General features: G+C 47.4%; 1 protein-coding gene across 1 annotated transcript in view; it reads left to right on the top strand.

The window, feature by feature from the left end:
* LOC149440755 (myotubularin-related protein 13) overlaps positions 1-24,679 on the top strand; it is a gene marked incomplete at its 5' end in the record, with an annotated part of 208,535 nt that overhangs the window by 179,507 nt on the left and 4,349 nt on the right. The window contains 6 exons of the mRNA XM_089658165.1: positions 1,044-1,171; positions 3,654-3,881; positions 9,439-9,543; positions 15,436-15,614; positions 15,898-15,985; positions 17,243-17,374. Of these exons, the coding sequence (XP_089514291.1) occupies positions 1,044-1,171; positions 3,654-3,881; positions 9,439-9,543; positions 15,436-15,614; positions 15,898-15,985; positions 17,243-17,374 (860 nt within the window). The remainder of the gene's footprint in view (positions 1-1,043; positions 1,172-3,653; positions 3,882-9,438; positions 9,544-15,435; positions 15,615-15,897; positions 15,986-17,242; positions 17,375-24,679) is intronic.

The raw sequence follows: 24,679 nt of genomic DNA on the forward strand, positions 1-24,679 counted from the left end.
CCTGCTGGAGCTCCTGGAAATACCCAATACCTTCATCTTACTCCCCTGCTGGAGCTCCTGGAAATACCCGACACCTTCATCTTACTCCCCTGCTGGAGCTCCTGAAAATACCCGATACCTTCATTTTACTCCCCTGCTGGAGCTCCTGGAAATACCCAACACCTTCATCTTACTCCCCTGCTGGAGCTCCTGGAAATACCCGATAACTTCTGGGTGTGGGGGGAGCATGTGAAGACTTCTTCTTCCCACAATGCTTTGCCTGTCACCTGGGTGGCCAATCGCCAAGCCTGAGCACAGTCCAGTTGGAGGCGCAAGCTCCAGCACAGACTGAGAGCTTTCATAGACTTTCTAGCGCAAGGCTCCTGCAGCCAATCAGGGCAGTGGAGGAGTGTGGGGAGGGTAAGTATCAATGGCGGACCATCAAAAAAAAAATTGCCGAAATATTACTGAATCCCGATCTCGGGGTCACCACATAACCTAGTAAGAGCTAAAACTGAGCTAGAAGGAAATGTTGTAAAAAGGCAAATAAACGTTTTGAGAAGTGTCTGGCACACTGTATGTGTATCTGTAGAATTCTAATACAAACACGTCTCCATCCCAGTACAGGGCCCTGTAGGCAGAGCTAATCACACCCGCTCTCTGAAATTAGACGTGTTTAGAAATTCACCAGAATACGGCTCAAATTGTTGTTTTTGTTCCAAATTAAATGTGGATTTAAGATTTGATTTATTGGACGCTAGAAATGTAAAATGATGGGGCTACATATGGGGATTAAAACGACTTTGTGTGAAAGAAAAAAAATTAAAATTTGTGCTGGCCCACGGCTTGTATCAGGGCTGGTGGCTTTTAAGAGGAGTACTGAGACGGTGCTGTGGATCTGTCTGCCTTTCCTAGAGAAGCACAGAGACCCAGTGATGATGTCAGAGGGTCCAACATAAGGTATGTAATTAAATCAGGAGGCCGGGGAGGGGGAGAGCAGAAACCAAGGAAGGGGAACTATAAGCAGATTATACTTAACGTTCGAATTTCTTGTCTTGTTTAAGGTACCCTGTTTGAAGACAAGGGAGACAAACACACGAGGAAAGGCATGTGTATCTGGGAATATATCGAGAGGGTGCACAGGAAAAGTCCCGTTTTCTTCAACTATTTATACGCACCAACGAAACTGGAGGTAAGGAATTAAAAAAAAAAAAAAAAAAAAAAGAGCGGTGGTAGCTGAAAGTGGTCTTAAAGGCTGAAGGTTTTTTTACCTTCATGCATTATATGCCTCCCTAGGCGCCCCCCCACCCCCAAATCCCCACCGGAGCCCCCTCCAATCCAGCAATGTTCATCTTTATGGGGACTCTCCCTCCTCATTGGCTCAGACAGCAGCAGGAGCCCATTGGCTCCCGCTGCTGTCAATCACAGCCATTGAGTCAATGAGGAGAGAGCAGGGGCGGGGCCGAGCCACGGCGCTATGGGTCTTATGGACTCATAGAGCAGCGGCTCGGGAACAAGCACACAGGGCTAGCAGATTTCTCTGGGGAGCACTGCTTGAGGGGGAGGAGCCAGGAGTGCCAGCGGGGAACCTGAAAAGAAGAGGATTGGGGCAGCTGTGTGCAAAAGTACTGCCCAGAGCAGTGGGTAAGTATAACATATTTTTTTTTTTTTTTTTTTTGGGGGGGTTGTTTTTTTTTAAATGAAGCTTTAGCAACATTGTAATCACTTGACCTCTAGAAGGTTTTACCCCCTTCAAAACCAGTACATTTTTTGCTATTCAGCACTAAGCTACTTTAACTGGCAGTTGCTCGGTCATGCAACACTGTACCCTAATGAAATTTCCAGGATTTTTTCACACATATAGAGCTTTCTTTTGGTTGTATTTGATCACCACTGGGTTGTTTATTATATACATGAAAAAAAAAATTTCTACTGTTATAAAACATATCCAATAAAATTTAATTTCTTTATAAATTTAGGCCAAAATGTATTCTGCTACATGCCTTTGATATATAAAAAAAAAAAAAATCCAGTAAGTGTATATTATTTGGTTTGTGTCAAAATTAAAGCATCTATAGACTATGGTATATATACTGAGATTTACGCACCTATAGATGCTATATTGGTAATGGTGGTGATTGGTGACTTATAGTGGGACTGTTAGTGTGGCGGGCAAGCTGGTGCTAACAGACACTGGCTGGGAATGACACTTAACACTGATGTTGCTAGTGACACTAATACAGTGATCATATATAATACTGTACACTGACATTGTACTAATGACACTGCCTGGGAAGCGATTAACATCTAGGGCGATCAAGGGGTTAAATGAGTGCCTCACAAATGTAATGTGCTGCTTTTTACTTACAGATCTGGCTGTTTTTTCTTCCTGCTTTTCAGGGAGAAGAAACGGCCAGGCTGTTGTCTGTGTGCAGAGTCCTGTGTGTTTGTAAACACAGGACAGTCAGCAAATATGTAGCAAAAATCATTGGCTGTAACTTGCTAACAGACACGTCCTGTGGCTAATCACAGTTCAGATCAGCAGTTGGCACATGCCCTTAACCCAGAAGAAGGCCGGCAATATACATGTACGTTGCCATGCCTGCCCTTGCCTCTTGCTCACAGTATATTTACTGTGAGCGGGTGGACAAGTGGTTAAGAACTCACAGCTCCCTTTTCAATGTTTTGCAATCTTTCTCTATATGGAGTTACAACACACCAGCTGAAAACTGAAATCAGGCTTAAAGCGGAGTTCCACTCACTCTGTACAAAAAAAAAAAAACTGTAGCTGCTGACTTTTAAAAAACAGCCACTTACCTGTCCCAGGATCCTGCGTTGCCCTTGCCGCAGCCTGTTTCACAGACCATCCTGTATTTCAAGCACCTGCATCTTCAGTGTGGGCACCCGGCTGTGACAGCTTGTGGCTTCACAGCCGGGTGCCCACTGCGCATGCGCGAGTAGCGCTGCACTTCATGAATGGCCCCGTAGTCTTCTGGGAACTGTCACATGTCCCAGAAGACTACGGGGAGGGAGGGTAGGAGGACAACTTCCGTTTCCGATCACCTAGACCAGGGGTAGGAAACCTGCGGCTTTCCAGCTGTTGCAGGACTACAAGTTCCATCATGCCTCTGCAAGTCATAGTCATAGCTGTAACTGTCAATTTTGCAATGTCTCATGGGAAATGTAGTTCCACAACAGCTAGAGAGTCGCAGGTTACCTACCCCTGGCCTAGGCGATCGCAGCAGAAGTGGGTACCTGTCAAATTCGGGTACCCGTTCCCCTCCCCGCTCCCCAAAGGTGCCAATTCCTTAATGGGGAGCGGGGACCAATCTTTAAAGCAGAACTTCCCCTTTTGGGTGGAACTCCGCTTTAAAGGAGGGTGTCTGCACAGTAAACTGATGAACACAGTTGGGGGGCTGCTTAGATGAACTTACAAGAGGTAGTGAGCTCGGGGTTCATATTACAGACAGGACAGTGATCTATACTAGTCCAGGGAGCAAGCCTGGTAGAGACACACAGCCTGTGGAGCTGCAGCCTGTGTGCTGTGTTGTCACCCGTCTCACCATACATTCAGCAACGGTTGGGCCACAAGATTGTTTGCATTACGTCGGGCTGAAATGTCAATAGAAATGTATATTTTGCTTGTTAGCTGGATTTCCCCTTTCCCATTCCAGGCGTTAAAACCAAGTGCCAACATCTCTACCCTGAGAAAGTGGGAGTACTACACCGAGGAAACGTTGGCATCGGGACCGTCCTACGATTGGAAGGCATCCCCTTCTCGATTACACGCCCCCGAGGAGCAAGTTGATGAAACATCTCAGCAAGGAAAAAGGAAGGTGGTCTGGCCGTGTTACGATGACGTCAGCAGAGTACAGCCGGATGCCGTAACGCATCTTATGAATGTAGGTTGGACGGGCAATGGCATTGTCACTCTGTTGTTGAGAAGATATAGGTGACTTGTATTTGAGCTTTGAGAGTTCTGCTTGTATTGTTCACAGCGGAGGGCAGTCTGCAGGTAGGAGACATACAGATCCCGATGCCACGTTAAAGCGGAGTCCCACTCACTGAGGAAAAACTGTAGCTGCTGACTTTTAAAAAACAGCCACTTACCTGTCCCACGATCCCGTGTTACCCCCGCCGCAGCCCGTTTCACCGGCCATCCTGTATTCCAGGTGCCAGCATCTTCGGGGTGGGCACCCGGCTGTGAAGCTGCAAGCTGCTCACTGCCCACTGCTCATGAGCGAGTAGCGGTGTGCTTTCTGAATGGCCCTGTTGTCTTCTGGGACCTGTCACGTGTCCCAAGACAAGACTTTGGGGGGGAGGTTAGAAGGACAACTTCTGCTTCTGATCGCTTAGGCAATCGCAGCGGAAGTGGGAGCGGGTACCTGTCAAATTCAGGTACTCGCTCCCCAAATGTGCCAATCCTTAATGGGGAGCGGGGGACCAATCTTTAAAGCAGAACTTCCCCTTTTGGGTGGAAGTCCGCTTTAAAGTGGCTGTAAGCCCTTACATATACCCAGTGAGGTGACTGGCCTCTGGTGATACACAAACAAATCCTCGTACATAAGTTGTACCTGTTTATTTGCAGTCTTCTCTACACTGTTCAAAGTGCAGAAACATTAAAATTTGTCTGGGAGTTCAGAAAAAGAGAGGATGGACAGCTAACCTTACACTTTGCAGGGCTCAGTGAGGAGAGTTCTGAAAGCCAATTGGAGGGAAGGGACACACCCCTCCTTAACACAGCTCACAGGAGCAGAGCCGAGGCTGTCAATCTACTGGAAGTCCCTCCCCTGTCACCATTTTTCTCTGGGTGTCAGGGAACATTGTCAGAAGTATCTCATGCTGATAGCAGAGGATCTGGAGTTGCATGACACTTTGTGCTCTGGATAGAGACAAGTACACACTATAGAGGGATATGCTTTGTTCACATTTCATGTCTGAGGTTTACAACCACTTTAACTAAACTCATCCCAGCCAATCATAAGCTACTTTTGAAGTTTAGATACAATTTAAAGCTAAAGTTTAGTGGAATAAATAAATAATAATTTGGGTGCATACAGCACCAGTGTAATAATGATGTGTATCCCACATTCTGCTGCCATCTGGTTACTGTAACAATCCAATTCTCAGGTATGCCAGAGACCCCCTACAGCTGGAAGGTTCCAGAGTGCGACTGTAAAGAACTTGTGCTGCTCACCCTCCCCTTACTCTCCCCTCGTCATTTCACAAACCTACTAGTATTCTTTGCCCAGAATGCAAGATGTTTTGTAAATGGATGAGGGCGGATGAATGACGGGATCTTGCCTGCCCATTCACAGAACGCGTTGTAGTACAGAAGACAAATACTAGGAGTTTTATGAACGGCCGAGGGGACAGTGTGAATCCTTCACAGTCTCAGCCCATACTATTAATTACTTCAGTGCCAGAAGTTCCCAGCTGTAAGAGGTCTCTGGCGTCACTGAGAGGTGAATTATTTCAGCACCCAGAAACCAGCAGGACGTGGGACCTGTAATACGATTCATCCCCTACAGGCAGGGTAATATTTACCATGAGGCAATCAACACATTTACCTAGGGTGGCATTTTTCAGTGGGGTGGGGGGAGCAGCGGTGCCCCCCGGAAGAAGGGACACATGTGGCATGGGGACCAGGTGGGATCTGAGAGGGACTATGGGCTGCTTGATGGTGTATGCAGAGCCTGACTCTCGTTCCCAGGGATGTCCGGAGCTGTGGAGGGGGGGTAGTGGTGAGTGTATGGTTGGGGGCGTGGCTTTTGGCAAATTTTAGTGGAAGGCTCTCTCAGCCAGGGGGGCTGTGGTGTTGGTCGATGTCAGGCTCTCATGTCGGGGGGGGGGGGGGGGGATAGTAAGTGGAAGATGGCCGATTTTTGTGTTGCCTAGTGCAGCACAAAACCTAAATACACCACTGACTACAGGGCTTACTCCTCATAGGGGTCCATGTCTCCAAGAGGGTCCACCACCACTATCTGGCATGATCTGCTGGAAGGGATTTCTTTGTCATTGCCCACGCAGTCACCCTCCCAATCATGACTAGTGACTGATCCAGGCAGTCCAGCGCGGTCTCCAGCACAAACCAGACATGATCTTAACTACACAATTGCAAGTTTTGAAAACATGATCAGTTTAACTTTTTTACTTAACCGCTTCCAGTCCGGACGCTTTCAGCCCCTTCCTGTCCGGACACTTTCCCCCCCTTCCAGTCCGGACGCTTTCAGCCCCTTCCTGTCCGGACACTTTCCCCCCCCCCTTCCAGTCCGGACACTTTCACCCCCTTCCAGTCCGGACACTTTCACCCCCTTCCAGTCCGGACACTTTCACCCCCTTCCAGTCCGGACACTTTCACCCCCTTCCAGTCCGGACACTTTCACCCCCTTCCAGTCCGGACACTTTCACCCACTTCCAGTCCGGACACTTTCACCCACTTCCAGTCCGGACACTTTCACCCCCTTCCAGTCCGGACACTTTCCCCCCCCTTCCAGTCCGGACACTTTCCCCCCCCTTCCAGTCCGGACACTTCCCCCCCCCTTCCAGTCCGGACACTTTCCCCCCCCTTCCAGTCCGGACACTTTCCCCCCCCTTCCAGTCCGGACACTTTCCCCCCCCTTCCAGTCCGGACACTTTCCCCCCCTTCCAGTCCGGACACTTTCACCCCCTTCCAGTCCAGGCCAATTTTCAGCTTTCAGCGCTGTCACACTTTGAATGACAATTGCGCGGTCATGCAACATTGTACCCATATGAATTTTTTTGCATTTTTGTGAGACAGATAAAGCTTTATTTTGGTGGTATTTATTCATCACTGGGATTTTTATTTTTTTTTTGCAATGTAAATGAAAGACTCCAAAAATTTTGAAAAAGAGTGTTTTTCTTATAAAATTTTGCAAATAAATAATATTTCATCATAAATCTTGGCCAAAATGTATTCAGTTATCTTTTTTTAATTCATAAAATGTTAAACATTTTAGGAAGTACTTGACCTTTTGTGGGAAATCTCGCTGAATTCTGATGTAAAATGTACTTTTGTGTGTCCTACGGTATCTGCTCCGGATATACAAACTATGACGAATGTATTTGTGCTCAGTGCTGCTTTTTTCATTGAGATCGGAGTTGGTGACCTCAAATAACTAAAGACTCTGCGGGGTCGTAAAAGAAATGTTACTGAAATTTTAAGCGTTCTTCCAAAGTGACAGTTTAATTGCAGCTCCATGTGGAGTCCCAATCGCCATAAAACAAGATGCCGTTTACTGCTCGGGCTTAGTAAATAATGACAAAACCGGAACGCTGCCCATCGCCAAATCCATAGAGCAGGCGGCTTCTCTGTAGTTGGCTGGAGATTGGAGGTTGCATCATGTTACTGCCACTTGTGGACCCTCGCACGATAGCCAAGCCTCAGCTGGCAGAGAGTTTTATGATGACCGCATTTAGGAATTGGCTTTCCCAACACCCATCCACAGATTCGTACTCTAAATACTTTCATTTCACATCCAGTCCTGGTGATTTTCCACCACTTGCAATGCCAAATGAGCCTTCTCGCTCCTTCCTTCTCATCTGTATCTCAAGAAGACCCTTAAAGTGGTTGTAAATCTTTACATATCCTCAGTTCAGTGACTGGTCTCAGGTGATACACAGAGATGAAGCACATCCTCTTACATAAGTTGTACCTTTTTATCTGTAGTTCTCTTCTCTACACCCATTCAAAGTGCTGACTTTTTTAAAGCCTGTCTGAGAGTACAGAATGAAGGGCGCAGGGAGCCAAAGTTACACTCTGGAGAGCTCAGTGAGGAGAGCTCTGAGAGCTGATTGGAGGGAAGGGACACACCCCTTCTTAACACAGGAACAGAGCTGAGGCTGTCAATCTACTGGAGGTCCCTCCTCTGTCACCATTTTTCTCTTGGTGTCAGGAAAACCTGTCAGAAGTGCCTCATGCTGATGGCAGAGGATCTGGAGAGCACACACACAGCACACAGGAACAGAGCTGAGGCTGTCAATCTACTGGAGGTCCCTCCCCTGTCACCATTTTTCTATTGGTGTCAGGAAAACCTGTCAGAAGTGCCTCATGCTGATGGCAGAGGATCTGGAGAGCACACACACACAGCACACAGGAACAGAGCTGAAGCTGTCAATCTGCTGGAGGTAGAGCTTGAGAAAGGAGCACGCCTGCCCATCACGAATTTTGCACATGCTCAGAACCGTGTTGCACACCCCCGATGACGTCACAGCGCCAGGCGCTTGCGGTCCATGGTGCGTTCGATTAATCGGCTCGGAGCGGCAGAGTTGCCAGTCAGCTTCCTCCGTCCATGCCAGAGACACACACCCACAGTGTCTACCCCTTGTGGAATGGCGGTCCCGTCACCCTTGGCCTTAGGCTTCATGCACACGGGGCGCTTTAATAACGCTGGTAACAACTGTGTAAAGTCACATTAAAAATTTGAGTTTTTCAGCATTTTTGTATTAGTTTGCGGTTTTTAGAGTTTTATTTGATTGAAAAAAAACATTTTTTTGGTCAAATAAAACCCTAAAAACTGCAAGCGTGAAAAAACGCCAATACAAAAATGCTGAAAAACTTTTTAACGTGACTTTACACAGCTAATGTTACCAGCGTTATTAAAATGCCCCGTTTTTAATATCTCTTTTTTTTTGGTAAAAAAAAATCCAAAAACGCTGATTTACCACGTTTTGCCGCGTTTTTCAGCGTTCGACCGTTCTTACAGCTAAACAACACCTAGAAACTAGTTTTGGGTTTTTTTCCAGCCACAAAAACGTTGATTCCAGTCTGTGTGTGCATGGACACATAGGATAACATGCTGGGGGGTTTACTGGCTGTAGAGAAAAGGTCAAAAGCCAAAAACGGCCGCTGTAAAAACGTGCCGTGTGCAGGAGGACTTATGATGAGCCTGTTATGTCTTTTACCATTTGAGTTGCCTAACTTATTCGCTATTTAATTTACATAAAAGCCCACACTTAAAGGCGCCGGTTTTCTCTTTTCAATCTGCTGGAGGTCCCTCCCCTGTCACCATTTTTCTCTTGGTGTCAGGAAAACGTGTCAGAAGTGATTCATGCTGATCACAGAGGAACGAAGCAGCAGACAGAAATGACACTTGGTGCTCTGGACTGAGACAAGTATGCACTATAAAGGGATATTCTTTGTTCATATTTCATATTCGAGGTTTACAACCACTTTAAATCGCGTTCCCATCTTGACGATGGAACACTAGGTCGGGTTAAGTCCGTGTTGTTGCACTGCCCTGATCAGGCGTCCTTCCTCACTGGAGGCCGTTCCTTCGTAAGGCTCGAATGTTAATCTTGGCTCAGCTCATTACTGGTGTCATCTAAAGGTTCCTCAAGAAGGAAAATCCATAAAGAATCTATTTTCTTTTTTTATCGGGGGCGGGGAGGGTCAGGTATCTGATGCATTTTGTTCAGGACAATGTGTTCTAATTTCAGGAAATCGAGAGACTGGAGAGCGCCTTGAATCAGAGTTCAGAGCGGTGGCAGCTTCTGTGGGAGAAGACGAAGGTGAAAATGAAGGAGGACGCCAAGACGGAGATTGTGAGTGCCGGGCGGTTCCTGTACTGTATTGTCCTGAGACACTTAGATGTCATTGTGGTCCTCCGAATGAAAACTTGGCCGGTCATCCACATTTTCTTTTTCTTTGGTTATGTAATAAAACAGCACAGAGTCGCACACTTCCCGAGTCTAAACAACATTTGTGTCCGCATTAGGTAAGGTCTCAGTAAGGACACATTGAGCTTACACTTAAAGGCGCTGTTTTTCTCTTTTCAATCTGCTGGATGTCCCTCCCCTGTCACCACTTTTTTCTTGGTGTCAGGAAAACTTGTCAGAAAGGATTCATGCTGATCGCAGAGGAACGAAGCAGCAGGCAGAAATTACACTTAGTGCTCTGTTAGATACAGTATGTACATTTCTATTATCCAACAAAAGAAGCCTTTATAGGGTGTTGTATCCAGTCCAGGATGGGGCAACCGAATGCCTGAGCTCCTGCGCTGGACAGTGGACTCCACAATATCCCCACATGAGTAGGAAAGGAATGCAAGCCTTGCTGCCCTCAACGGACCAGGGAAATCCACAGAGAACTGTATATAGGAAACAAAAAAGAGGGCGCACGGGCCGAGTGCATTACCTTTAAAAATTAGATTGATTTATAAATCGTAAAATACTGAAAAATCAAATGGAAAGCATGTCATAAAAGGATGCAATGTGGTCCATAAACCCCTGAAGGTGGTCTGGTGGGGAACTGTAGACCTCTAGATAGCTGGTGGCTGACGCGTCGAGGTTGTACCTCTTCCTCAGAGACAGGATGGGGCACACCCTGGTGCAACAGTTGCAAATCAATACAGATGCGTCCATCTACATTTTACATTGGAGTATAGGGAATTCCAGTGCTCATAGTTCTAACAAAGTAATGCCAAGGGGCCATATACTGATTACATAGTTAGTCTGGCTGAAAAAAGACAAAAGTCCATCCAGTTCAACCATTAAAAAAAATATATATATATATATTATATGTACGTTCACCTATGAATGATATCGTGGCTTATTCTTCATAATTAATAATAAAGCGATTGCAAAACTTAAAGTGTTACTAAACCCACAACAGTACAATCAGTCTGTAGATGCAGTAAAGCATGCTTGTTATACTCACTGTGGAACCTAAGGGGTTAATCCGCTGATTTGTATAAAAAGGCTGTTTGATCCTGTCTTCTCTGATCCTCCCATTTTTCTACCATCCCTCAATCCATCTGCTGATAGAACAGAGCCTTGGGTGCAAGCTGCACGTGCTCAGTTTGGTGTGTTTTGCTAGAGTGTTTTTTTTCTTGGGAGGGTGCATGTGATCAGCACAGGGCCAATCGGCACTGTCCAGACAGAGGGCCAGCCTCATAGGACAGTCAGGGGAGAATGAAAACTCCTCCTACAAGCTGTAACCAGCGCTCTGCTGGACACTGATAGAAGTCACAAGACTGCTCTAACTGTTAGTGAGAAAAGGTATTTAGCAGTCTATATTTACTAAAATGTGTTTCCATGTACTGTGGGAGAGCAGATGTAGTGAATGCAGGGTCCGGGGAGAGCGGATATAGTGATGCAGGGTCCGGGGAGAGCGGATATAGTGATGCAGGGTCCGGGGAGACCAGATATAATGAATGCAGGGTCCGGGGAGACCAGATATAGTGAATGCGGGGTCCGGGGAGAGCAGATATAGTGAATGCAGGGTCCTGGGAGAGCGGATTTAGTGAATGCAGGGTCTGGGGAGACCAGATATAGTGAATGCAGGGTCTGGGGAGACCAGATATAGTGAATGCGGGGTCCGGGGAGAGCGGATATAGTGAATGCGGGGTCCGTGGAGAGTGGATATAGTGAATGCAGGGTCCGGGGAGAGCGGATATAGTGAATGCAGGGTCCGGGGAGAGCGGATATAGTGAATGTAGGGTCTGGGGAGAGCGGATATAGTGAATGCGGGGTCCGGGGAGAGTGGATATAGTGAATGCAGGGTCCGGGGAGAGCGGATATAGTGAATGCAGGGTCCGGGGAGAGCGGATATAGTGAATGTAGGGTCTGGGGAGAGCGGATATAGTGAATGCAGGGTCCGGGGAGAGCGAATATAGTGAATGTAGGGTCTGGGGAGAGCGGATATAGTGAATGCAGGGTCCGGGGAGAGCGGATATAGTGAATGTAGGGTCTGGGGAGAGCGGATATAGTGAATGCGGGGTCCGGGGAGAGCGGATATAGTGAATGCGGGGTCCGGGGAGAGCGGATATAGTGAATGCGGGGTCCGGGGAGAGCGGATATAGTGAATGCGGGGTCCAGGGAGAGCGGATATAGTGAATGCGAGGTCCAGGGAGACCGGATATAGTGAATGCGGGGTCCGGGGAGAGCGGATATAGTGAATGCGGGGTCCGGGGAGAGCGGATATAGTGAATGCGGGGTCCGGGGAGAGCGGATATAGTGAATGCGGGGTCCGGGGAGAGCGGATATAGTGAATGCGGGGTCCGGGGAGAGCGGATATAGTGAATGCGGGGTCCGGGGAGAGCGGATATAGTGAATGCGGGGTCCGGGGAGAGCGGATATAGTGAATGCGGGGTCCGGGGAGAGCGGATATAGTGAATGCGGGGTCCGGGGAGAGCGGATATAGTGAATGCGGGGTCCGGGGAGAGCGGATATAGTGAATGCGGGGTCCGGGGAGAGCGGATATAGTGAATGCGGGGTCCGGGGAGAGCGGATATAGTGAATGCGGGGTCCGGGGAGAGCGGATATAGTGAATGCGGGGTCCGGGGAGAGCGGATATAGTGAATGCGGGGTCCGGGGAGACCGGATATAGTGAATGCGAGGTCCAGGGAGACCAGATATAGTGAATGCGAGGTCCGGGGAGACCGGATATAGTGAATGCGGGGTCCGGGGAGAGCGGATATAGTGAATGCGGGGTCCGGGGAGAGCGGATATAGTGAATGCGGGGTCCGGGGAGAGCGGATATAGTGAATGCGGGGTCCGGCGTTTAGTAACACTTTATTTTTTTGTAACTTAAAGCAAACATGTTATACCTACCTGTGCAATGGTACTGCAGAGAGTAACCCCAAACCTCTTCTTCTCGGGTCCCCCGCCGGCACTCTAAGCTCCTCCTCTTCTCAGTGTGCCACCATAAGAAGTGGCTTCCTATGGTGGCGCACCTGCAGGCTTGCTTCCAAGGCGTGCTGTGTGCGTCTATTGTACATTAAAGTAAAAAATGCCCAGCCTCTAGAACCACTCTACGATTGCATTTTATAGCTCGCTCCCTAAAGTAGAATAGAAGCTGCAGGGGAAAGGAGGGAGCACCGACAACGGATGTGATGAAGGAGCCTATGGGTGGCATCACCACCAGGTAGCCTGCTGTTCTATTTAAGAGTCTCTGTCACTTTGACCATTTAGAGTGAGTGACAGGTTCTCTTGAAAGCTCACCTTTCCACTAGCTGAGACTAGGTTCATATCTCCGCGTTCCTGCGGTCTGCGTTTTCCACAGACACCAGAGCCCATTCATTTGAATGGACGCCCGTGACACGCAGGGAAGAAGTCCCTGTACTTCTTGGGAAAACGCAACCCGCATGAGAACCTCGGTACACAGTACGGTTGTGTTTTCCAGTGCTGGCGGCGTGCCTTTAGAATTAATGGCATCCACCTGTGGGTCCGCCTTCCTCTGTGCGGGTGGTGCGGCTGCCCGGATTTTTGTGCGGATCCGCAGCCACACCACCCACACAGAACCAGGGGTAATGCATTGCTTAGGCGAGCATCCTGTAGTTCCAGCAGAGCCAAAGTCCTGCGTAATCTCCTTGTTGGAGTTACTTTATTATTTATTTCAGGTACTTATATAGCGCCATCAATGTACACAGCACTTTACATATATATTGTACATTCATATCAGTCCCTAACCCTCAAGGAGCGTACAATCTAAGGTCCCTAACTCACATTCATACATACACATACTAGGGACAATTTAGAGAAGAGCCAATTCACCTACCAGCATGTCTTCGGAGCATGGGAGAAAACCGGAGGTAACAAGCGCAGGCACAGGGAGAACATGCAAACTTCCAGGCAGGTGGTGCCGTGGTTGGGATTCAAACCAACGACCCGCGTACTGCCAGGCGCAATGGATAACCATTTAGCCACTGTGCTGCCCATGTGCCAGAGCTTACACTCTGAGGGAACTACTTCTTTTCCTTCCTTGTGCAGCACTGTTTGGCCTTTGTGATTGGCCACTGAGTCCTGAACACTGCGTCATGAAAGGAGGTTGCATGTTTTTACCATACCCAAAAGGGCTCCAAGTATCTCAGTGTTCTGTTTCAAAAGCCACTTTATGCACTGACATGCCTCCATAGACCCAGTCTGTCTGGACAGCGTGGTCACTTGCTGACTTGGCACCATCCACAGGAAGCTTAACTCTTCAGGAAGACACAGATGTTTCAATTCAGTGCAATTTTGTGTCGGATAATTGTAGCACAGAGGATGTTTTGAAGTGTTAAAATGATAATGGGGGAATTGAGGAGTTGTGCAAGCACAAGCTTGCTTAGTTAATTCCTCTGATAGACTTTCTTAAGCCCTGTTTAAGGGAAGTCAGGGATCCTGTCAGGAATGGACTGGCCAGCATTGGTGGGACTCACCTGCATTGTGGGCTGCAGTACCAGGGCTGGCCAGCGGGTGCTCCCAGCAATCAGAGACTCAACCTTGCAGCCAGCCAAAACACCTGAAACTGCTTATGCTGGGGTATTTAAGGGATGGCCAGACCTGCAGACTCTGCCTTGGTGTGTGTTTTTCCTGGGCCCTGTATCTTGTTCCTGCATCCTGTTCCTGTCTTGTTGCTGACCCGGCTTGATTCTGACCTCTGCTGACTTCTCCTGTTCTGATCCCTGGCTTGTGACCCCGACCATTCTCTGCCTGACCCCCCTGTACCTACCTGCCTGTTAGTTGCTGTACCCTGCTCGTGACCTGACTACTCTCTGCCTGCTCCTCCTGTTCCTACCTGCCCGTTTTGTTATTGACCCGGCCTGCCTGACGACGCTTGCATTGTATGTATTATCTGTGGGTGGTTTGGTTTGTTTGCACTGTGTTATGTTTTAGTATTGCACTGCGTTTATGTTTGTATTGTTAGTCTTGAATAAATTATATTGTTTATAACTTATCTGAAGCCTGCGTTTCCCTGCGTCAGTCACATACCTCTGGTCACACCCCGGAGCCCTGACAGATCCTGGGAGAAGCTGGGAATAAACTAACTAGCACTAAACAGGAGGGGAGTACAGAGGGAGATTCCACTTCACCTGAGTAAACAAGTTGTAGTGGCCTAAACACTGCCACTAGATGTCATCATACTATTATTATTATTATACAGGATTTATATAGCGCCAACAGTTTGCTCAGCGCTTTACAATATAACGGGAGACAATACAGCAACAATACAGTTCAGTACAGAAGGAATAGGAGGGCCCGGCTCATGGAGCTTACCATCTAAAGAGAACAATAATAATACTAGAGAACAATAATAATCTGATACAGTTCAACACAACACAGAAAAAAAATACATAAATGGAAAAGAATACTTTGTTCTCCTGCTTCTCTTCAGAATCGGACATTTCCAGGTGTGTTGGATTTCTGATTCCCCCTTGAACTTTGACCCTTATGTGGAAAGCACAGGGTAACCCCGTAAAGAAACTAAATATGTTTTTTTTGGACATGACACACATTTTAATACAGAGGTAGCCAACCTTGGCACTCCAGCTATGGTGAAACTACAAATCCCATCATGCCCCTGCCCCTGGAAGTCATGCCTTTGGCCGTCGCATCCTTGCAATGTCTCATGGGACTTGTAGTCCCACATCAGCAGGAGCACTGAGGTTGCCGAGCCCTGCTTTAAGTGAAAATGAGAAGATATTGATATATTTCCTTTCTTTTATTGAATTCTAGAGGAAAACGTCCAACTTGATGTCCCCCAACCTGCAGTCTTATCAGAAGACATCCATGATCCATCTCCCAGATAGCGGCATAGGGGAGGAGCAGCACATGACGTCCTCGCCCTCCAATGGGGTGGATCGGAGATCAGCTACACTGTACAATCATTTTACCTCCAAGAACGAGGAGAACAGGTAAACCTCAGAGCCTCCAGACAACTATCTATAAAAAAAAGCAGCCTGTAGATCACTTGTATATTCCTTCAAAAGTCACAAAAAAAAACAATTTATGATGTATCTGCTGTGGTGATCTGTAGTTCATCTTTAATCTGAATAGGCACACACTAGCTGCATGTGGCAATCAGGCTTGCAGTGTGAATTCCTGCTTTGTACGGGTATTGCCTACTTTGAGGAAATGATTTTGCTAGTTGAGCCAATGTGCAGCTGATCCAATCACTGTTGTTGTCTTTTTCTGTAGGTCATTTGAAGGGGTTTTGTATAAGAGGGGTGCTCTGCTGAAGGGCTGGAAACCGCGCTGGTTTGTCCTCGATGTCACCAAGCATCAGGTAGGTCCGTGGCACCCTTAGGAGAAGGAAAAGGAGGGGGGTGGGTGGCATGGGGCCCCTCTGGGAGACACCCTGGACAGACTGACTCCTGAAAAATAAAATATGGAGCAGGAAGCGTGTGCTTTCTGACTGCCTACTTGACCCTGTCAGCCTTTTCATATCTTTATTATGTATTATTTATTTATTTCAGGTACTTATATAGCCCCATCAATGTACTCCACGCTTTACATATATATTGTACATTCACATCAGTCCCTAACCCTCAAGGGGTGTACAATCTAAGGTCCCTAACTCACATTCATACATACTGTTCTGTGTGTCCAATCTAAGCATTGAAAGTGTGATCTCTGTAACACTCAGTTGTGATGAGATAGCGAGAACTTCAATCTTAGTTGAATATCACAGGCAGTGACTTGATCCAGAAAACATCTTGTAGATCTTGTGAAGTTTATTCCATAAACTGAGAAAATCTTACAACAATGAACATTGGATAGGTCAAAAAATCATAATGTGATCTGCTTCATGACTTGAGGCTACAAGCTGCAATGCCTTGCTGGGAAAAGGGTGGGCTATCTATACAGCATTAACTAAACTAAACCAAAGGAAAGGGAGGAGCAGAGACAAAATACAGAGAACACTTAAAGGCATATGACAGTCATGTGAAACATGACATATACTAGGGGCAATGTAGACAGGAGCCAATTCACCTACCAGCATGTCTTTGGGAGGAAACCGGAGTACCCAGAAGAAACCCACGCAGGCACAGGGAGAACATGCAAACTTTAGGCAGGTGGTGCTGTGGCTAGGATTTGAACCAACGACCCCAGTATTGCCAGGTGGAAATGCTAACCGTTTAGCCACTGTGCTGCCCTCATTCAATTATATTGCAGCTTACCAGTTCTTAGATTTGTTTCCTTTTTTAGGGTTGCTTTCTTTAATTTTCATCTGACAATCCAGCCAGTAAGTCTGTTGTTTTTCAGAAGAACAAGCTCTCTTTCAGATGTATCACTTTTTCAGAGATGAGAACAACCATTTAACACTGACAGGGGTACTTACAATGATCAGCTTTTATTTATTCATGGGAAACCTTTATCCCAACAATTTGGCGCAGCCCTGCCACCCTGTAGCAGTATTTCTGCTGTAGGGCGGCAGGCAAGCGGTTAATAATTCTCTATTGGTCTGCGATGTAGGTAAAGATATAAAGTTGAATTACGATGATGAAATCCCTAACTCTGTTCTTTCCTGTCTGTGGTCCAGCTCCGGTATTACGACTCCGGCGAGGACACGAGCTGTAAGGGGCACATTGACCTTGCCGACGTTGAGACCGTTGTTCCTGCAGCGCCAACAATAGGAGTGCCAAAACACGCCAATGAGAAGGCTTTCTTTGATGTGAGTGTTATCACAGCTTTTATCCTCCTTGTACACACCTACAGTATATAGAATAGGGTTTTGTTAAAAGGCATTTGACCAGATCAACCCTTTTACTGCCGCAGCCGATTTTGCATTTTTTTTTTTGCACACATAGTTACATAGTTAGTCTGGCTGAAAACAGACAAAAGTCCATCCAGTTCAACCACAGAAAAAAAAAAGTTATAATCCTACATTCACAGTTGATCCAGAGGAAGGCAAAAAACCCAGCAAAGCGCGATCCAATTTGCTCCTGCAGGGGAAAAAATTCCTTCCTGATCCCCCGAGAGGCAATCGGATATTCCCTGGATCACCTTTACCTATAAATATTATATCCAGTTATATTCTGTGTATCCAAGAAAGGATCCAGGACTTTCCTACAGCAATCCACTGAGGTGGCCACAACCAACTCTTGAGGGAGTCTATTCCACATTGTCACAGCTCTTACTGCACTACTTATCCCACTGATACCAATGATAGGGCACTATTCCTCCCACTGACACCAATGATGGGGCACTATTCCTCCCACTGATACCAATGATGGGGCACTATTCCTCCCACTGATACCAATGATGGGGCACTATTCCTCCTACTGATACCAATGATGGGGCACTATTCCTCCCACTGATACCAATGATGGGGCACTATTCCTCCCACTGATACCAATGATGGGGCACTATTCCTCCCACTGACACCAATGATGGGACACTATTCCTCCCACTGACACCAATGATGGGGCACTATTCCTCCTACTGATACCAATGATGGGGCACTGCTCCTCCCACTGATACCAATGATGGGGCACTGCTCCTCCCACTGATACCAATGATGGGGCACTGCTCCTCCCACTGATACCAATGATGGGGCACTACTCCTCCCACTGACACCAATGATGGGACACTATTCCTCCCACTGACACCAATGATGGGACACTATTCCTCCCACTGACACCAATGATGGGGCACTATTCCTCCTACTGATACCAATGATGGGGCACTGCTCCTCCCACTGATACCAATGATGGGGCACTACTTCTACTGATACCAATGATGGGGCACTACTCCTCCCACTAATACCAATGATGGGGCACTATTCCTCCCACCGATACCAATGATGGGGCACTATTCCTCCTTCTGATACCAATGATGGGGCACTACTCCTCCCACTGATACCAATGATGGGGCACTACTCTTCCCACTAATACCAATGATGGGGCACTATTCCTCCCACTGATACCAATGATGGGGCACTATTCCTCCCACTGATACCAATGACGGGGCACTATTCCTCCCACCGATACCAATGTTGGGGCACTATTCCTCCCACTGATACCAATGATGGGGCATTATTCCTCTCCTCCCACTGACACCAATGATGGGGCATTATTCCTCCCACTGACACCAATGATGGGGCACTATTCCTCCCACTGATACCAATGATGGGACACTATTCCTCGTACTGCCCATCAGCCATGAGGCCATGTTTATTCTCTCTGATGCTGGGACCAGAACTCTTTCTATTCTCACTGGCCCTGGAGACCCCTGGCCTAAACAGTTGCAGCGGAAGTGGGAGCCGGGACCTGGCTAAATTGGGTACCCGCTCCCTAAAGGTGCCGATCCTTAGCAGGGAACGAGGCCTTAAAGCGGAACTTCCCCTTTTGGGTGGAGCTCCACTTTAATGTGAACAAAATACATCTGATGATAGGTCTGTTTCATTCAATTCCAGCTTTATAATATAATTTCCTTGTGATGGGAATGCAACTAACCCTGTACCTGACATGCTCACACACTTCTAGGTCCCATTCGTTAGGTGATGCTGCTGACTGGCACAGAACTAGCTTCTGATATCTTAAAGTAGAACTCCAGGCTTAAAAATGTCCCCTTTCCCCTCCCAACACCTGTGCTGGTATACACTTACCTATTTTCAGCCAGCTCCAGTCTGGTCACATGATCCGGATCCTCTATGTCAGTCAGTGGTGGCAGCTGCAGGGGAGAGGAGGGAGTACTTGACAATGGCTGGGACATGGGAGCCTGTGGGTGATGTCACCACTCCCAGACTTCCCTGCCATTATTGGGTGCTCGCGCTTCTCCTCAACTGTACGTATATACCTCTTTATTACACAGGTTAGCCAGCACAGGTGTTAGGAGGGGGAAGGGACAGTTTTAAGACGGGTTTAGGCTGGAATTACAGGCTCAGTTCCTCCTCTGAGTAGTTTTCACACAGGAGATGGATGCGGTCGTGACCCACCACAGGCATTCAATGGCAGTTATACAAATAAATGTTCTGGATCACACAACATTGTCAGCCTGCAACATCATAACATTCCCAATGAATCCTGGGAACTATAGTTCCATAATAAGCACATTGGATGGGGCTTGCAGTGCCTTTCTGAATCACATGAAAGGTAAATGGGGACTTTAACCACTTGCCTACCAGGCACTTATACCCCCTTCCTTACCAGGCCAATTTTCAGCTTTCAGCGCTACCGCACTTTGATTGACAATTGCGCGGTCATGCAACATTGTACCCATATGAAATTTTGATCATTTTTTTCTCACAAATAGACCTTTCTTTTGGTGGTATTTAATTGCCACTGGGCGCTTTACTTTTTGCGCTATAAATAAAAAAAGTGCAAAAAATTTGAAAAAAAAAAAAATTTTTCTTTGTTTCTATTATAAAATTTTTCAAACAGGTATTTTTTCTCCTTCACTGATGTGCGTTGACGAGGCAGCACTGATGGGCACTGATAGGCAGCACTAAAGGGCACTGATAGGCAGTACTAATGAGGTGGCACGGATAGGCGGCACTGATAGACAGCACTAATGAGGTGTCACGGATAGGCGGCACTAATATGCAGCACTGATAGGCGGCACTGATAGGTGACACTGATGATGGGTACTGATAGACGGCACTGACTGACATCACTGCTGGGCACTGACTGGCGGCACTGACTGGCACAACCCCTGGGCACTGACTGGTGGCACTGACTGGCAGCACTGCTGGGCTGCACTGGTGGGTGGCACTGGTGGGCAGCACTGGTGGGTGGGCACAGGTGGGTGGGCACAGGTGGGTGGCACTGGTGGGCACAGGTGGGTGGGCGGGCACAGGTCGGTGGCACTTCTGGGCACAGGTAGGTGGCACTTCTGGGCACAGGTGTGTGACACTGCAGAGTGGCACAGGTGGGTGCACTGCTGGGCACAGGTGGGTGATCTGCTGGGCACAGGTGGGCAGAGCTAGTGGGCGCACTGCTGGGCACAGGTGGGCGGAACTTGCGGGTGGCACTGCTGGGCACCGATCATCAGGGCACTGATCATCAGTGTCCTGATGATCGGTGCCGATCCCCGCTGTGACAACTGCCGGTTCTCGGCAGTACTTTCCTCACGATCTGACAGCGTGAGGAAAGTGCAGCCGAGAACCGGCACTTGCATTTCCCTGTGATCAGCGTGTCATTGGACACCGCTGATCAGGTGGTAAAAGGCCGCTGGGATCGGCCTTTTACCACATCACGTGATCACCTGTGTCCGTAGGACACAGCGATCACGGAGATCGCCGGGTGCGCGCCCCCTGGGGCGCGCAGGAGAGCGCGTTCTGGGGGGACGTCATATGACGTCCACCCAGAACTGGCCAGCCGCAGTGAAGCCGTCATTCGGCTATCTGCGGTCGGCAACTAGTTAAAGAAAGTAAGAGATGAAATGGAATAATCTTATGGTGTTTTTGATGCGCATTGGCAGAGGGAACTATAAGGGGAAAGCGGGCTTGATCCCGGAGTTCTGCTTTAATCGCTCTATAAATCTCCTAATTGCACAATCGGCGGTTTGATGTAAAGTCAGATGGCGATCGCCATGTGGGCGTCTGGAGCTGAGGATTTGCTGCGCGGGGATGCTGCATATTGCAACCCTTTATAAATCATGTCACATGTGTTTTCCGAAGGATGGTAACTCGATCTGGATGAGGGAATGGAAGAAGCACGAAGCTCCCATGGTTTAGGTTCTTAGGAATCGAAATGCGGCAATGAATCAGATTAGCACAAATTTTTGGGGAATTTGCTTAGTTTGAGGAAATTCCGATGACATCACAACCGATATTACCTAGAAACAGGCTCAGTTGTTTTAAAGGAAACTCAGTGTTCATGGTATGGTTAGTAGGAGTTAGTAGAACTGGATTCGTTCTGTAAGGTTGACAACTTAATGTATCTTCTCTAAGCCACTTCTTCAGTTCCAAGGAGTATCAGGAAGAGCCTCCAACATTTAAATCCACACAGTTGGCCCCGTACGTTCATCCAGTCACTTTGTAATGTGTAGATCAGGGTTTCCCAACCACGCTTCCATGGAAGCCAAGGGTTCCTCCAGTGGTTGCTAGTATGTGGATCCAGCACAGGGTTCATTCTCTAGTTGCCAACATCCCAAAGGCTATGTACCCAAAGATATGTTCCCCAACAGTTTGTACTGGGACTTTTAAGGCAACTCAAAATGAATAATATAAACATGTAAATAATTTTATTACAAACTTGTAGTGAAGCATCATAATTTGACATATAAAACAAATATTAAAATCATCGAAGAAAATGGCAAAAAATGCCTATAAACTTGCTGTGGGCTGAGAATTAATAATCGCCCTTTCCTGTGAACCAGGAGAAAGCGAAGGGCGAGTAAGCTTCAGCTGAACAGATTCAACGCATTTCAGAGCAAAAGTCTTTCTTCAGGGGTATGCAGAAGGGAAAGGATGGCCAAGAGACATTCATTCAGTTTTTTGTAATTTAACTCGCCATAAAAGAACAGAAAATGATCTCCTGATGTGCTCACCATTAACACCTCGATGCACCAGGGCTAGATGAAAGGAAGGCTCAAGAAAAGGGGAGGCAAACCAGCCCCCCAGAAGTGATTGCCTCACACAGGAATCACCTTAATTGAACAGCAGAGCCACTTAGGTGGCTAAAAAGGCCAAAAATGGATCTAGATCCCCAGATAAGTCTCATGAGGCCTGTAGTTGCTAGGAGTTATTGAGAAGTGGCAATTTCTGCCTTTCGGTTAGGATTCCCACTGACATCATTGATCTTTTTAGCTCTATGTAAGGGAGTAATTCTTCCCAATGTCCACAAGTGTAAGAAACATTCTTCCCACTGACAAACACACTAAGGTATCAAGACTTGCATATATAGCAATTTTGAGTAGGGGTTCCCTGACACCAGAAAGTTATTTCAAGGGTTCCTCTGCGTTGAAAAGGTTGAGAAAGGCTGGTGTGGATGTTGCTTGTCCAAGAATAGGATGTGAGGTGTGAAAGTTGTAGAACCTGCCCTGTTCTAGTTACATTATCCCATCCATCTTATTGGACAATCATCATCTCAACACATTTCATGGTGGTCGGAATAAGGTGTTGGTGTTAACTGTGTGGAAATGAATGCTGGGGTATCTTCCTTCCTTTGGGGTATCATGGAGAAGCTACAAAACATCTTCAACATTACGAAACAAGTCCAGTTGAATGTGACCATATAATATTAGATATTCCATGACTTGGATAAATGAGAACTTTTACAGACAACCTCTTTATGGTCTCGATCATAGGGTTAACTGTGTGCCTAACCAGTGTATTTGTGTACTGTGTTAGGTGTTTTTACTAGGCAATCTGCTAGATTTTATCCCTAGGCAGAACTGTGTTCACAACAGTCTCCTCATTGATCAACGGGTGCAAGTGCTCATCCATTGGCCGGCACCTGTTGATTGGCTTCTGCTGTGTCCAGTCACAGCAGAAGCGTCTTGAGTGCCCTCCTACGGAGGCAGTGCCAAATCACTTTTATATATGTGATTTTGCACAGAATGTCTGCCCTGTAGCAGTGAATCTGCTATAAAGAGCATGCTTCAGAGCCCACAGCGTAATGTGTAGGTGTGGGATAATGAGGTGGTGATGGTGGGATGGAGTCCTGTCAGGTAAACTGAATGGGGCCCTAGCCAGGTCTATAAGAATGGAGGCAGTGCCAAATCACTTTTATGTACGTGATTTTGCACAGAATGTCTGCCCTGTAGCAGTGAATCTGCTGTAAGGAGGACGGCAAGTGGTTAATGACCTGCTGATTCTGCCCAGGGATCATTCAAAATGTGCAAATGTAGCAAGACTGCTTTATTCATGCCTTTTCTGGCATGTGGTCCATGCAACACTGCCACCTTATCTGTCTCAGAGACATCATGAAGCCTACCCTGGGTTGAGGAGCACTTAACCTGCACGTTCACCTGGACCAGCACTTGGTGTTCCCAGGAACACAAGACAACAAAGCCGTTTTAAGCGGTGGTGTGTCCTGGTGCAGTACCTGGCTGAAAAACGGAACCCCTGTGCAGGTCACCTGTGTCCCCTTCAGGTTTAAGTTTCATAGATACACTCCTTTAACATTGTTGTGCACTGATCAGATGCGTCTGTTGTGTTTAGGCAATCGCCAATTTATCACCAATCAGACGCCGGCCGTGCATGTTTTCAGCTTGTCATTGGGGATGGGAGAAATGTGAAGAAATCTCGTCATGTAATTGGAAGCAGATAGAGAAGTGAAACAATACATTCCTGCAGGATGCTCGCATCTCGGGGCTTCTTTCCAGATGCCATCTGGGATCCGTAGAATTGTAGGGTGGGGCCCCAAAGAATTCCAAGTCATGACATCACCGACCGCTCGGGAGAAGGCAGAAATAGAGCCGTGTCTATAGAAACCAGTACAGTACACATGCGATCTGTCAGATTTATATTGTGTATCAGGAATGGTAGAGCCAGGTTTTGCGGGAATTGGGGTCCCAGGACAGTTTGTGCCTGAGCCATGTCATGTGATAGCTATGTACAGACAAGGGCAGGTTCTTTGGGACATCGTCTCGCTAAAAATAAACGGTAGATTGTATTTTCGGGGGTGGTTGTGTGTTGCAAAACCTCCGTTACACAAGTAAACAACGCGCATGTGACTTGTTGATCAGAAGATGTCACTTGAAGGATGTCTCAATAATGGAGTCGATGTATAAAAGTGACCCCCAGCCTTACACAATTGTATGGGATCCTTCCTGTACTGAAATTACTTAAAGCAGAGTTCCATCTGAAAGAAAAAGTCAGGAGCTACAAAACCTGTAGCTGCTGACTTTTAAAATACAGCCACTCACCTGTCCCTCGGTCCAGCGGTTTCCTCACCACGGCTGATTTCACCAGCCGTCTTCTCTCCCCGGTGCCGACATCTATAGTGTGGGCACCCGGCTGTGACAGCTTGCGGCTTCACAGTCAGCTGCCCAATGAGCATGTGCAAGGAGCGCTGAGCTTTGTGAATGG

Source organism: Staurois parvus, unplaced genomic scaffold (assembly GCF_062004578.1).
Source record: "Staurois parvus isolate SC_StPar_1 unplaced genomic scaffold, SC_StPar_1.0 ptg001054l, whole genome shotgun sequence".
Lineage (NCBI taxonomy): Eukaryota > Metazoa > Chordata > Amphibia > Anura > Ranidae > Staurois > Staurois parvus.